Here is a 15,380-nt window from a genome sequence, read left to right as displayed (position 1 = left end):
CTTAAGAGAACAGTCTCTCACCTGAGACTCTGGAGGAAAAAGTTCTCTAGCTTCATTTCCGCTGAAGGATGAGGGGGCGGGCACCAGAAGGGCGTGCCCGTGCTCCGACTGCAGGTATGAGGACTGTTCTGATCCGAGGAATAATGACACTATAAATTAATAAATAAATAGATAAATAGATAAATAAATAAGTTCATAAAAAGACAAATAAATAAACTGATAAACAGATAAATTAACACGTAAATAGACAAATAAATAGATAAATGAATAACATAAATACAAATACATACTACTGATAATACTACTACCAATAATATAGTATGAATAATTACAATGATAATGATATTATTACCAGCATCAATAGCACTTTACTAATAATAGTAATAATCATGCTCAAAGCGTAAAATTATGTGTATAGTGATGCGTACATTTAAAATCACATGAAATAAACCAACAGTAATTATCTAGTATGAACAACTTCAGGACTGTGTTTTTAAACTCGTCGTCAAAGTCACACTTTCATTCTCATGACATCACTGATCACTCGCTTCTCCCCAAAGAGACTTCCAATAAGTACATCTGTCATGGTCAAACCAACTGTCCTCACATGGAGCTCCGTTTCATCCATTTGAATTAATGTGGTTCAAACTGATTTAACCAGAGCTGTTCCACCACCTGCTCTATTTTTTTTTTCTTATTCATTTCAGGTATTACATTAATTCAACCACAATGGTATGTCATGATAGTGTTCATTTTACAGGCTGCGGTTTTCTTTGCTAATTTTTCATTCTAGAGTGATGTGAGGTGTGGTGTGAGATTTGGCCCCCAAGGCTGCAGAATGACCTGCCATGAACTAATGCCCCTGAATGTGGTTGTTAAACCAGAAAAACAACCTTTTATTTACATTGATTTCCGTAGTTAACTTGTTCCTTCACCAGTGTGAATATCCTGAAAACTCCTGGAGCCTTTCAAGGATTATTTTAAGGTTTACATTTAAGGAATTGAACATTTTCAGAGACAATGACCAGAAAGAAACTAACCAAACTAATAAAAGCCAAACTTCCAAAACGTGTGTGTGTGTTTATACACACAAATAAAGTTCAGTTAGAGAGGGCATTATTTATTTTAATTATTAATTATATATAATCTACATAGATTTGTTTCACCAATTAGTTTTACATGGAATCAATGAGAAAACGAGGCAAACAGCACCACCTAGGTCAGAAGCTTGAAGTGCAGCAAATAGACAGCCCGACCGCTGAGACTGGTGAAAAAAAGAATAATTAAATTTAAAAATAAAAAACGTAACCAGCCATTCATGTACTTGTTTTTTGGGCACGTGCCGCTTCCATCGCTGTGGCGGGGTCCGCCGCCGCGCACGGGCGTAACACCGTTTCTCCCTGTGTGGCTTCACATTGATCACATTTTAGTGAATTGCAACGAGGCGTCAGTGCTTTATTGTTCAGAGTGAAAGATGTTGCTGACCAATGAGCAGCTCATAACAGTAGAAAATACAAAGTAATACAACGTAAAATAATGATTATATAATAATATATAATAATATCATAAAAAATAATAATATTCTTAATGTTATTAAATATTATTAGTGCTATTAATAAAATTATTATTATAACAATATTGTGAACAATTATGTTATGATATGAGTAATATCTTTATTCTTCTTCTTCTTATTATTATTATCATCATCTGAGCTCCTCCAGATCCAGGTGCTGTCATCTCCTGTGCCTCCTCTTGCCTGCGTGACAAACCCTGCCACGGCCGCGCGGCGCGCCCTGCTGCCGGAAGTCCACCAGGGAGTCTGAGGCCTGGGAGATGGTCCTGAAGGCCCTGATCGGGGAGTCGCTGACCTGGAAGGGGGGAGGCTCAGGCCCTCCTCTAGGGGGGGAGTCCTCCTCGAAGCACAGGTCGATCACCTCACTGCCAGGGAGACACGGTCCTTAGAGCAAGGCACGAGCACTGCAAGGTTGGGGGATTCTATTTCCCAGAGCAAGGCACTAACAGGGTTGGGGGTTTGATTCTGTAACTCACCCAGGAGGAACGCTGGTTGACGTGGACGATCCAGCTTCTGGAAAAATAAAGACATTTTTTAAAATAAAAAATAATAATAATTTTAAACAATTAACGTATTAATACGTATTATTACTACTATAATTATAATTATTATTATCATCATCGTCATCTCTTTTATGATGCAGAGTCACTTTTATGGTACCTGAGTGTCTGCTCTCCGTCTGGTCCAGAGCTGACAGCAAGTCTCCTTTCTGAGAGAAAACCAGTTTGAAATCAGAAACAGTGAACCATCATCCAAGCACCATTAACGCTATGATATACCGAACAGAATATTCAATTACAGAATTTTTCGCACTCATTTCTGTCATTTTCTGGAGGCAAAAATTGTAAGTGGAAACTGAAAATGTTTTTTGCTTTTTTTTCCTAAATCAACAATGTTCTGCCTTTAAAGTAAATTCCGTCAGAACTACAAAACCCATATTTCTTTATTGATGTGGTTTTCAGCTCCTCTCTATCTTCTATCTCTGATTCTCCCACGTTTCCCCTCAGTCCAGTAGCAGTGATGAAAAGTTTGTCTCTCTTTGGGGATTCGGCTCTTCACGAATCAGTCAAAGGGTTTGTTCAGTTTCCCGACTCTTTGTCCGTTTGATTCAAACGTGAACGAGTCAGAGGAGTCGGTCGGGCTCTGAGTTGTGAATCAAATTCTACAACAATAATTCCTTCTGTCAAAATGATTTATTTTTGTGGAATGCAAAGAGCGAATCATTCACATTCAATATGGATGATGTCAAATACCTTTCACAATAATTTGATTCCTAGTAATTATTTTCTGTCCTCGAGTAGAGATTTGCTGCTCGACTCTCGGCCTCTTTTCGTTCCAGAGTCAAGACCCGGTTCAGCCTGCGTCACAGAGTCGCGAACAAACAACTCTTTTGTCGGAGTGATTCCCGACTCTATAGTCATTTCAAAGTTTGTTGGCTGTTAAAAAACTAAACAATTTGCGAGTCTTGCATCACTATTCATTTGGGAGACGTACCAGAACACCCCTGTTGCCATGGTGCTGCGCTGGGTTGCCACGGCGCTGGAGGCAGCCCTCGGTGTGCCGGCTGTAGTCGCTCAGAGGAACGCTGCTCTGGCAGAGGAAACACTTCTCCGTCTTCTCCTTCTGCTCCGACGCTCTGTGGAGAACGCTGCGTTTAAAAGAGCGTTTCCCAACCAGTCGTAGGCCACCAGGCGGCGCCGTGAGAAGGTTTCAAATTCCACTTAAAATAAATCAATAAATAATAGAAACTAGCCTTCGTTGCAAGATCAGAATTGCAATGCTGCATTAATTTATCAAATTCATCAGTTCCATCTGAATGGCGACCAGTTTCACTCTGTGAGGAATATACTCCTCAGATTTAAAAAAAGAGTCGTACAGTTTGGTTCGGTGGGTATGACACACGATGAGTGAGGAAGGATTTCCTAACCGACGAACAAGAGGAGGAAGAGTCTGAGTTGTAGAAGGAATTCTCATAAGAATCATCAAATTAAATCTGAAGTGCAAAGCAGGACTTCAGACTGCGACGGTTTAGTCACATTTTGCAATGATTTTTGGAGGCAGTGCTACTAAATTTTATAACTAGGAGCACTAGCGCTACTTGCGAATATGCCAACGGTATTTTGTTTTTTTAAGTCATCATCATATATCAGTAGGAGTCACAGAGAAAGTGTCCCCCTGAGGCACGGTGCTTGTTTTGTTCAATGATGATACAAAATAAAATAAAATTAAATATCCTACATCTAAAATACACGTATGCACATTGTCGGTACCGTTGGAGAGGGAGACAGGTGCGCAACTGCGCCCCGATCGCCCCTCGGGGCCGTCCCCCGAGGGACGGCGCCCTAGGCACCCGCCTACATCGCCTACAGGAAGAGCCTGCACCTGCTCAGCTGGCGGATGAAAAAATAGAAAAACAGAGCGCACAGAGCAGTGCACAGACAAAGCTCATTGACCTGCGTGCACAAAGAGGACGTATGTGGACATCCGCGCGCAACATTAAAAAAAATAATAATACATTTCTGCTGAAACAGGACGTGAAAATTTTTTTTTTGGAAAGTTAATTTTCACATTCTGACGTCATTTGTTTTTTAAAATTCAAATAGCATTCAAATTTCGAACAATGGTTTGAGACAGCCTGTGTGTGTTGGTGTGAGAGTGAGACAGAGAGAGATGGAGAGCTGAGGCTGTCATCATGGTTGTTAATGACAGTAATGTACTGACCACATACCTTATGTCTACATTTGTTCATTTATTAGGTGTCTATGTTTAAAAAAAAGGTACAATTTAGCGAAATGATTTTTTCTGTTCAAGGACGACTTCACTTACTTCAACTTTCCTTTCAAGTAAAAAAGCACATTTTTATTTCTGAAAAATTGTCTATTCATTTCCAAAGAATTTATCAGGAATACAGTTAAGATATAAAATATATGAATGTGTTGTATGTGGATTTCAATGAGGCTCCTAAAATTGTGCTTTTAGTGGAAAAAGTTAGTCTGGAGCCCTGCAAAGTGCGAATCAAGTTACATTCTTTATGAATTCTGCCAAATGCATTGGTTATTTTTAACCTTGAATTTAATTGAATCCTCAAGAATTATTTTCCATTTGTGACTCTTTAACGGAGTTTCTCTTGATTCTTATTTCCTTAAAAAGACGACGTTCGATGCAAACAAATCGTTCGTCAGTCTTCACTAGCTATTGGTAGACAATAATAAAACTATAAAGAATAATAATACTACACAGCTAATAATGCACCAGTCTACATGATGTTTTAGTGGTTAACAGGATATTGGTGTCGCAGTGGGATTTTTTTCCATAGATTGGCTCAAAAAATTGCGATGTTTACAACAAATAACTAATTTTAGCACCAAAATTTAGTTTTAAGTTTGATTCTGATTACGCTCTGTGTTATGAAGCTTGTTGGCATTGGTGAGAATCACTGGTCGCCATGGTTATCTAATTAAAGACCACGCCGCCAATTTTCAGAGGAACCAGGAAGTTGAAACCACCGGAGGCGGAGCTTAAACACCCAAACTCACTGGCTGCCGTTTTGTTCTTCTGCCGCCGCGTCGGCTTTTCTGCCTCTCCTCTGGCGAGGTTTAAGAGAAGCTGAAACACAAAATGAAGTATTCAAAACACAAGCCAAAAGGACAAAGCAAAATGTGATATTTCTGAGTTTAGATTTATTGAGATGTTTTTGTAATCTGTACTTTGATAATATTGTTCAAAATTGATAACGAAATCGTAAAGGTCTTGGGATCTCCCAAATAAAACTATTAATTTAAATATTTATTGAAAATATTTATTTTAAGTATTGAATATTGAAAATGTTTGTTGACACATTATTTATGTGACATTTTTGAAGCTGGCTAACCACTTAACCAGGTTGAACTGGTTAACCAGCCCTCCCTCTCATTGTGCACGCTCTCACTCTGGGGGGCTCCCCTCCCTCGGTGCTGCTGCCTGGCCTCCGTCAGGTCCTCGTCTCCGTTGCAAAACGCAGCGTGCTCCTCGATGCGAGTGGCCCCGAAGCGTTTCAGGCAGAGTGGACACTCCACCTCCGTCTGCATTCTGTCCGTCCTCTCCACCTCCGTCTGCATTCTGTCCGTCCTCTCCACCTCCATCTGCATTCTGTCCATCCTCTCCACCTCTGTCTGCATTCTGTCCATCCTCTCCTCCTCCTCCAGCTGCAGCACTCTGTCCATCATCTGCTCTGCATCAAGACTCTGCCCCCTCTCCACCTCCTCCTTTTCATCCCGCCCTCTGTCAGGAGAGCACTGCTCCACCTCTCCACCTTCTGCTAAGGCAGCAGGAAGCACACATTCAACACTGTGTTCCAAATCTGTTACATTCTAGATGCTACATGACACGTGCTACGTACGATGTGCTACACACTATACATTACATACTACATGCATCATCATCATCTGAAGCCGCACAGCGTATTTCCATCACATTGTCTTGACAACGCTGGATAGAAACTTTTACTGGCATCTTGTCCTGACAATGCATTGTGGGATATGCTGATAACGTTTATCGCTAGTTAGGGGTCCAGCCTGAAAGGCAGGAACCCTATTGTTTTTGTTCCGATTTTTATTAGATCGATTTTTTATCCAGGCCGAAGGGAGGAAGCCCTATTATTTTTCTTTATTTTTATTATTATTCTCCGAGCCATTCTCTGGCTGAAAGTGGCTGGTGCTGAGAAACCAGGAAACCCACAGACATAAAACCAAAGAATTGTATTGGGGGAGTCCAGACATGCTGGGGTCCAAGTTTGATTCACAACGGACCATATCTGTCGGAGGAGGTAGTTAAAACACGCTACGAGAGCAAAAGAAACCGGAAGTACTGTGGTGTGGTGGAGGCACCGGAAGTAGCAAGCGGAGGGACCTGAAGAACTGGAGCAGAGCAGAGCTTCTGTTATCCGGTATTTGCCGGTTTTTGACCGGGAAAATCTGTTGAAGTCTGACATATTAAATCTCTCCGGTCATAATGACTGGTGAAACTAATTCCCTCTAAGCACAATTTGAATGAGTGCTGGGCGATAAAACAACAATGATAATGATCACCATGTTTTTTCCTCAATGTTGAAAAAAAATAGCCTTGATCATTTTGATAAAGAATTCCGCAGATCTGTTCATTTCCGCGTTCGGCAAGTTGCAACGGAAAGCAAATCAGTTTGGACAATCTAAAGGTGACCTTTTAACTCGAACCAATCACGGTTGTTGATATAGAAATAAGCTTTGTTCGTAGGTTGCGCTTGTAAACATCTTTATAAACAATGCCATGATAAACATTACTTTTCTGAAGAAGGCCTTGTTTTTACCCCCTGGGGCGCTGTTGGCACCGTGCTCTGGTGGGTTATCTCCTGATCAGGGGCCTTTCTGTGTGGAGTGTGCATGTTCTCCCAATGCTCACAGGGGGTTTCCTCCATGTTACATCAGTAAGGAACCCGCCAAAAACATACAGTACGTTGTCGTCTGACCAATGATGGACATTTATAACTGGTCCCCGGGCGTCACTGTGCGCTGGCTCCCCCCCGGAGGAAGGACAAGCCAGGATGGGTCAAGAGCAGAGATCTAATTTCACCGGCCACCATTTGAAGCAGGCCGTGAGTGCATGTGTTGTGGTGTGTGACAAATAAAGATTCCTCTTTTTCTAGTTATCGAACTTTTCATCACTAGCAATTGTGCTGTTTATCACTAGTCACTTACTAACCACACCCCCATTTTCTGATTGGTGAAAACTAAAGGAAGTAAAAGCTGCTGGAGGCAGAGCTTGAACTCTCTGTTTTACACTCACCCTCTGTCTCCATCTTCATCTCCTCCTCCTCAACCAACTGGGAGGGGGGAACACTCTGGCTCTGGTGCAAGGAGGGGCCACCAGACACAGCCTGCATGTTATGTCATTACCATTATTGTAAGTTATTATCATGTTATTAACAGTCCAACACACAAATTCTCATATTCGACAAAACTTTGCATCTTCCAATAATATTTTCTTGGTATTGAAGGTATTAAACTTTTTTTAAGTTCAAACACACAAAGAAAACAAACCAGAGGAACCCATTTAGACTTTATTATTCTCTCCAACCTAAAGAAGGAGAGCAGATCAAATCCAATTTAAGTTCAATTCTAGAGAGCAGCTTTTATGATTGTATTTATTGAGCTTTTCATCAGAATCTGGTAAAGATAAAGAGTGTCCCTTTGATTGAGAAAATAGACTGTTTGGAAGACCTTATAATTATATTGGCCAAATATCATGTTCACAAATCAAGATTTACTCTTTTGAAACCCTCAATTTCAAACTTCACAACAAAATCAAACAATTAATCGAAACAATTTCCTTCAAAAGCATAAGAAATCAACTAAAAAAATAGATTTATGATTAATATCTAAGGTTTTCATTTGTCGTTTTCCCTAAATGGCTAATTCTCTTATAATTATATTATATCATTAATCAATAATTGTATTATTCTAATATAATTAAAGTGATATGATGCTTAATATAGACACACCCTGCTCTCCCGTGCCGCAGTGCAGGCGTTCAGCTCCTCTCCACTAGGGGGGGTCTCTGCAGAAACACAGTGCAAGTTGTTAAAGTTTAAACCAGTTTGATTGTGAAACCCAGTGTTTTCCCTAAATGCACCAAGCAGTGGCGGTAGACTGCTGATGAAATTTGATTTTTTTTTTAATTTTAATTGTATTTTTTTTAATGAGAAATAGGAGAGGATGGGGCTCCATCTTATCTCTTTCGAAACTAACGTTTTATTACTTTGTGCTATGGACGCTCCATATCCAGGTCAATTCACACACTTTTGAGTAAAGCATACAAAGGAGAAACTTTGTGCTTACCTGATAATGTCAGCACAATTATTATAACAACAAGCACTGGGGAGTACGCTTGGCCGATCGTGTAAAAATTCCAATCGCCGATCGCTCGGGGAGCAGCGATCAATGATATCCGACTATATTGGGGGAGTGCACGCCCGCATAGAACGTTATGTAATGTGGCAAATGTGTTCTACCCGTTCCAGGGGTGCAGGATTTATTAGTTACAAGTTTAGCAATTACACAAAAACATCCCATTTTTTACCAAATAGGGGAGCTGTGCATCCCCATTGTTGGATTGTCTGGGCAAGATATATACTGTATCTCTGTGCTGCTCCGTTTGCCCAGAGCGACAAAATGCCGAGAACTGGAGCTCGCTCTCTCTCTCTCTCTCGCGCGCTCTCTCTCGTTTAAAAGGGGGAAAAATAAAAAATAAAAAATCAGCTATTATCAATGGCAATCGCGGTCGATGGAGTCGACCTCCAATCAAGCCTACTGGGTAGATGTCAACAATGCTGATCTTGGATGCTGTTGCTCGTCTGTAGTTCGGCATTACGTCTAGAACGAGTTTCCACTGAACGCAGCACCGGCTGACGTAATGACGCTAGATTTCTGAGTCCTGGTGAGTCATAGTGTGTCCTACCTGGACAAACATCACAGTCTCCAACGTCCAGCTGCTCTTCACCTCCCTCCTCTTCCTCTGCACCTCCTTCCTCCTCTCGCCTCTTCTCCTCTCCTTCTTCCTCCTCCTCCTCCTCTTCGTCTCTGTTCTTCTCCTCCTCCTCCTCTTCTTCTTCTTCCTCCTCAGCAACACGTTTCTTCCTCGTCCTGAGGTTTCGTCTGTTGAAGGGTTTGGAGGATAAGGGCTCTATCAGAAAGACCCTAGAAAGCTTCAGAGTTTGATCATTTGCTGCTAAAATCAGTTTCGTCCAAACTTTACAACAGAAAAAAATATAAAGAGCCCAAACATGGGGGAGCTTCCTGTGAGCCGCCATGTTGGATCAGTGTCTTTACCTGCGAGTGGGGGGAGCTTCAGCTGAGTCGCCAGGCTCTTCCTGTGGTGATCATCGGAACAAAGTTCAGTCTGTGGTTTTTCTTCAGGAGAAATGACCTCTGACCACAATGCGCCACTCCACCCCCTCACCCCAGGTGTGGTGCAGTTACCTGTGGCCTGGGGGTGATGCCGCCCCCCCACTCAGCCTTCCTCAGCAGGGCCCTCTGAGCCCCTTTCAGGCTCTTCTCCAACACCTCCATCTGGGCCACGATCACCTCCACATGGCAACAACATCAAACCTCAATCACATGCACAGACGCCATCTTGGTTTTTGGACTGAGTACAAGTACCACTGGTAGAGAGGTCAAATACTCAGTTACAATATCAGGACCTGACGCTGACTTCTAGGAACGGTAGTTGCCAACCATGCCTTGGTTGCTGTTAGTTTCTAACATATAGAGGTTTACTGCACTATTTTTATTTTTTAAATTTAACACACAAAATGTGGCTGACAACATGGTTGATATGGTTGGCCCAAATCTGGTTGCCCGCAGCAACTGAGCAATCGCTATTGTCAGACCCTGGATAACAGGGACATCACTGATTACATCAATGAAGACAGAATACTAATCAGATAGAAAAGTAAAGAAAACTCAATGATATAGAAAATAGTGAGATTTAATCTAATATCACATCTCATTTTCTATCAGAATCATTGAAAACAGTTAAAAACAAAACAACCTGAGTGTAGGCATCTGGGTCCAGACCCCTGGGACAGAAGGGAACGCCCCAGTAGTAGTGCACCGCTGGGGGCCCTGTGGGGCCCTCGCTTCGGGGTCCCTGGAGGTCGTGGCGATCCTGTAGGCCGGAGGATCCATCCAAGCCGTGGGTCTGCTGCGAGGACGTGCTGGGAGCCTGTGTGGCCCAAGAACCACCGCTTGGATTGCATCTGCGTCGCTTTGGGCTGAGAGTGCGTGGTCACCAAACACGTTGATATTTATCATTACCATGGAAACATGTTAGAAGTGTCGTGTGGCGCTGTGATACCACTAGGTGTCTCTGTTTCTACCTGTGGTTCGGTCTAGGATTTCCTGGAGAGGCTGGCGCCGCCTGGTGGTCTTCCCACCGATGGAACCTCTCTTCTGGGAAGACGGGACTCGGAGAGACCTCCACCTGCAGTCCAACCAGGAGTGGAGCCGTGGTAGCAACAATATTTAGGATTTCTTTTTGTGGTTGTTGCGACCCAAAGTGCTCGATCTTGCAGCAGCTCGTCTCAAAACTCACGATGCAATTTTCAAACGTATATGTACTTTTTGCAGTAAAATTGCAGGAATTGAGAAAGAAAAAAAATTCACATTTTCTTAACTACTACAACTGAAGAAAGAGTCTAATTTGATCATCACTTCCTATGGTCCAGAAACATCTGGAAATATTTTACTACTAATCTTTTTTTAATTTCTAATGAAAGTTTCGAGCAAGTATGTAAGTAAATTTATAAAATACATTTTCAATTTAGGCACCAAATAAAATAAGCCTCTGTCTTATCAGGGAAGGAGGGGAAAGTTTAAGGTCTATTGACGCAGACATTGAGAGTTGAAAAGTTGCGTCAATTTTCCTAAATGACCAGTTCTTGCAAATATAGCAGATTTTTGCATTAATTATTACTGCGGGAGATTAAACTAAACTTATATCCATTTTACCAGATTGTAAAATGCCCCATAACGCCTTCACACTGGTATACATGTGATTTGAAACGTCAAGGGTCTTCAGAGTCAGTACTCTGTATTGGAAAGTAAAAGTACTCAGTAGTCTAGTATCTGTGCCTCCCTGCTCTTTACCGTTCGTTCTTCTCCATCTGAACAGCGTAAGGTCATGTCGCTGGTCAGTTTGCTCCGGTCCAGCATCAAGTCTTCCTCAACATCATTCCCCTCCCCTGAAGGCAGCATGAAACAGCACATCGTCAGCCAAGAGGTTTAACCACAAATAGACGAGTACAACGAGCTAGGAGGTGGTTTACCTGCAGTTGGAGATCCATTAACAGAGGTTCCTCCAGACTCGTCCTGTGGTTTGTTGGCCTGCATTCAAACACAAAACAAAGTCTGTGTCAGTAGCACTGCCTGTAGTTTAACGTCATTTAGACCGAGTTTAAATATTGTAACACAACCCCTGGGTGGTTTGGAAGTGGTTTGTAACTGTTGGAGGGGATTTTTCAGTACAGACTTTCCACTGCTTTAGAAGCCGAGATATCAGCTCTCAGTAAACAACGTCTGTAGCTACTTTAGAAGCCGAGATTATCCAACCAAGTATTCTATGCAGCAAAGTGTCCAAAAGCAAGTACTGGAGGGTGTTTGTCCCCAGAGAAGGGGCTTCATTCTGGGCTACTACCTCCACCTCAGGCTCAACTCACCTTTTCAAGGCCCCGTGATGGACGTCTAGGCTTCTGGTCCCCATCCTCCATCGCAACAGGAGCCACACAACCGCCCCCTCCACCCCCGATGGTCCTCTGGTGCTGGATGGTCCTGCTGCCATATACTGGTCTTACAGAGCAGCCAGGCTGCAACTCCACCCCTCCATCCTCTTCTTGGTATTTGTCCGACACTACAGGACTCTTTGGAAACGTTGGACTTTGTGATGGTTTCGTGGTCCGGGAGGTTCCTGGGCTGAAAGGGAATGTTGGGCTCCTGGGACGACCAGACTGAGAATACTGGAGGAAAGATGAACTTTCCTGTGAGGATGAGGCTTCGCCATTGGTTGCTACCTTCTGACCCATCTCTGAGAGAGGGATCTGGGCTTTGGAGTCCCAGGGTGGCGTCTGAGCCTGGCTTTCTCTGCCAAATACTGGGCTGCTTCTGTAATCGAATTGGCTGCTTCTGCCAAATACTGGGCTTTTAGCCCCTTGATTCTCTCCCGGGTCGGTCTCTAGTAGATCTGGAGTTTGGGGGAAGGTATGGGTCTCATTATGAGCCCAGTCTTGCAGTCGGGCGGGGCTCCCAGGGACCGTCAGGCTCTTGGGCAGAGGCACCTGGAGATTCTGAGTTTGGGAGTGGAGGACGAAGCCTGATGCCACGCAGGAGTCCAGCACCTCCTGGGTCAGTCTGGGGAGGAAAACCCCCAGTTTGCTGTGCGTTCGGGGGGTGCCCAGGGGGGTTTCAGGGTGCGGAGAGTGCGCCGTGTGGATAGAGGCCTGAGGGCCGCGGTTAAATTAATACACACATTAGAGAAAAAATGTATTTACCTGGATAGTAGTCACTGCTTAGACAGATCACTGAGCAGCCGACAAAGTGTCCTATTTTTAGAGAGTGTTGGCATATTTGACATTCCTCAAAGTCCGGTAGGACACATGCTCCTAGTTTTGGGTTTTTCTTGATACTGATTCTTGTTAAAACCTGTTAAACTTCATGTTCTGAACACAGATAATAACAAGCCCTGTGAGCCCTCGCTGCTTCCTGCTTTAGAGTTTAAACAACTTACCTGAGCAGAGTCCAGCTGACCTAGCGAGTCGGGCTGCAAATCCTGGGAGAAGATCCTCTGAGTCTGCGACAGGTCGGGCATCTCAAGCAGAGGGCTGCTCTTCCTCCTCTTCCTCTTCCTCCCCTCTGCGTCAAGGACGGACCCCTCTGCTGTGCCCAGAGGGGGGCGGGACTGCGTCTGGCCCAGCATCTGGGAGGGAAACACAAAGGCACGTTGCCATGACTATGATGATACCTGTACCAGATGTTTTGTGTCTGGAGTCGAGAGAAAGATGCTGAAATGAACGAACGAATGAATAAAACAAAATTTAATTAATAAAAAAAATAAAATGCTCAAAGTTGTTTTCTTCCTTGTGTGGTCCTAGATATGTCAGATCCTAGGATGGGCAAATGTAGTGAACCAATGCCCCTCAGAGGGATTAATTAAGTATACTAAATATAAAAATCACATCAGAATCTTTGGAACTGATCTTTTGTCCCCATTTTGAGGAGAATTTAGTCAACTTATATTTTTGAAGTTTTGGCCCTTACGCTCTGTGTGACGGCAGCCATCACCGCCTCGTCCTCCTCCTGCTGCAGCCGCAGCGCCTCCTGGTGACTGAGACGCATTGCCAGAGCCAGCATCTCTTGCTCTGTCATCTCTGCACAGACACACACACAGACACAGAGACACACACACACACAGACACAGACACACACTTTAAACCATTTGTCAGAAATGTTGTCGTGAATTAGATGTGTTTCTATCAGTCAGGTCGAGGTAAATTCTGATTTCCAAACTTTCTGAACCTTGGGACTCGGTTCGCATTTCCCGCTCTCTGCATCGCTTCTCCCTAGTAGATGTGGCGGCCAGCAGGGGACGCTCCTCCTACATAGAGAATACACCCGGTACAACAGAACTTCACTGATTATTTCTAACTGATATCAAGATGGGCAGTACCGGTGAACCATAAAATCAGATGTTTCAACAGAACAATGAATAACTTCAACTGAAACCAACTGGAAATTTGTATGATTTAAAATAAAATCCGAAAATATATGAATAAAAAATAACACTTTCAAAAATCTTGAATTAAACAAAACATCAACTGATCTTCATCGTTGATTTACTTCTGTAAAAAATAATACTAATTGTAATAACAGAGCGGGCTGGACCCCTTATAATAACAGTCGTAACAATAACTTTAACAACAACAGTAATAACAATAATAATATTTTCAATCTATAAGTGTCTTTCCAGTAACCCAGGGAGTTCACAGAAAAAAAAGGTTTGTCTGTGTCATCGAAAACAATGGTTCATTGATTATTTCAGATGAAAAATGCATTATATATGCATTATAATGATATGAACACTATATACACACATAAACTTCTAATCTATACATTAGTAATTTAAATATAACTTCTTTACCGCTTCGTCCGCCCCCTCGCTCTCCTCTGGGCTGAAGTCATGACTCCTGCTGAGCTGCCTCCTCACTGACATCCTCACCCGATCACAACTGGGGGAGGGAGAGAGAGACACACAGAGAGAGAGACAGCAGCTCACATCAGAATAGACACTAATAATAAAGTAATGATAATAAAAATAGAAAAACTAAAACGGCCATATGCAATAAAGATAAGAATTAACAAACAATACATATGCATCTAAAATGTAACAAGATAACATACAATAAACGTAAAAAAATAAAAAATACACAAGAGAAGCGTAGCAATGCATGCAATACACTTAAAAAACAATAACTAGAAGACGGAAGAATAGGAGAATACCCGACGAATATACAATAAACCTAAAAATGCACAATAAACAATTAAATAAACCTCAAATAAATCAGCACTCAAACAACCAATACAAGCACTATACACAACGACGTGCTTCAACCGCGGTGTAGGACCCGGGAATCGGCTTTAAACGCTTTAGTCTCGTTCCAGGGACCAGGAACTCTGAGTCTGATGAAACGTAATAACATGTTGAAGAGACTTTAGAGACACGGTGCGAACAGCTGCATGAGAACACACGGCCCCGCGGTTTACAGCATGATTACAACGTGCATGGGCTCAGCGGTACCGCCATGCTCCTGTCGCGGGGCTAACTCGCCCGGTCTCCGCTCCGCGCTGTCCTTTTATTCCGCTTTTAAATGCAAAGTTCAGTCCCAGTCCCCTCCGCTGCCTGGCTCCCCCTGCGCCGCCATGTTGCTTCTGCTCGGAGTCACGTGACTTGCTACGTAACAACGCGCACCGCGAGGACACGCTGCTCCCGCCTTTTTGTGAGGAAGAAGAATGATGAAGAATGAAGAAGAATGAAGAAGAATGAAGAAGAATGATGAAGAAGAATGATGAAGAATGAAGAAGAATGATGAAGAATGAAGAAGAATGAAGAAGAATGAAGAAGAATGAAGAAGAATGATGAAGAATGAAGAAGAATGATGAAGAATGATGAAGAATGAAGAAGAATGATGAAGAATGAAGAAGAATGAAGAAGAATGAAGAAGAATGATGAAGAATGATGAAGAAGA

At 42.8% G+C, this 15,380-nt stretch overlaps 1 protein-coding gene across 3 annotated transcripts; it reads right to left on the bottom strand.

Moving 5' to 3' along the window:
* Window positions 1-1,444: 1,444 nt before the first annotated feature.
* Window positions 1,445-15,061, bottom strand: uimc1 (ubiquitin interaction motif containing 1). 3 transcript variants are annotated; one of them, XM_080014125.1, is made up of 21 exons: window positions 14,933-15,061; window positions 14,276-14,363; window positions 13,654-13,732; window positions 13,396-13,505; window positions 12,866-13,054; window positions 11,802-12,578; window positions 11,412-11,469; window positions 11,233-11,327; window positions 10,464-10,567; window positions 10,136-10,358; window positions 9,565-9,669; window positions 9,415-9,455; window positions 9,044-9,240; window positions 8,088-8,143; window positions 7,373-7,463; window positions 5,502-5,870; window positions 5,110-5,179; window positions 3,068-3,209; window positions 2,234-2,282; window positions 2,050-2,086; window positions 1,445-1,938 (listed from the first exon to the last, which is right to left on the bottom strand). In XM_080014125.1, the coding sequence occupies exons 2-21, from the start codon at window positions 14,345-14,347 to the stop codon at window positions 1,734-1,736; spliced, it is 3,069 nt and encodes a 1,022-aa protein (XP_079870251.1). In that variant the 5' UTR covers window positions 14,348-14,363; window positions 14,933-15,061; the 3' UTR covers window positions 1,445-1,733. The 3 variants fall into 3 exon arrangements, with proteins under 3 accessions (XP_079870251.1, XP_079870252.1, XP_079870253.1); XM_080014126.1 differs by having other exon boundaries at window positions 5,502-5,867; XM_080014127.1 differs by lacking the exon at window positions 11,802-12,578.
* Window positions 15,062-15,380: the final 319 nt, after the last annotated feature.

Source organism: Zeus faber (assembly GCF_960531495.2).
Source record: "Zeus faber genome assembly, chromosome: 14".
Taxonomy (NCBI): Eukaryota; Metazoa; Chordata; class Actinopteri; order Zeiformes; family Zeidae; genus Zeus; species Zeus faber.
Note: the sequence above shows the minus strand (reverse complement) of the source record. Positions and strands in the feature narration are given on the sequence as shown.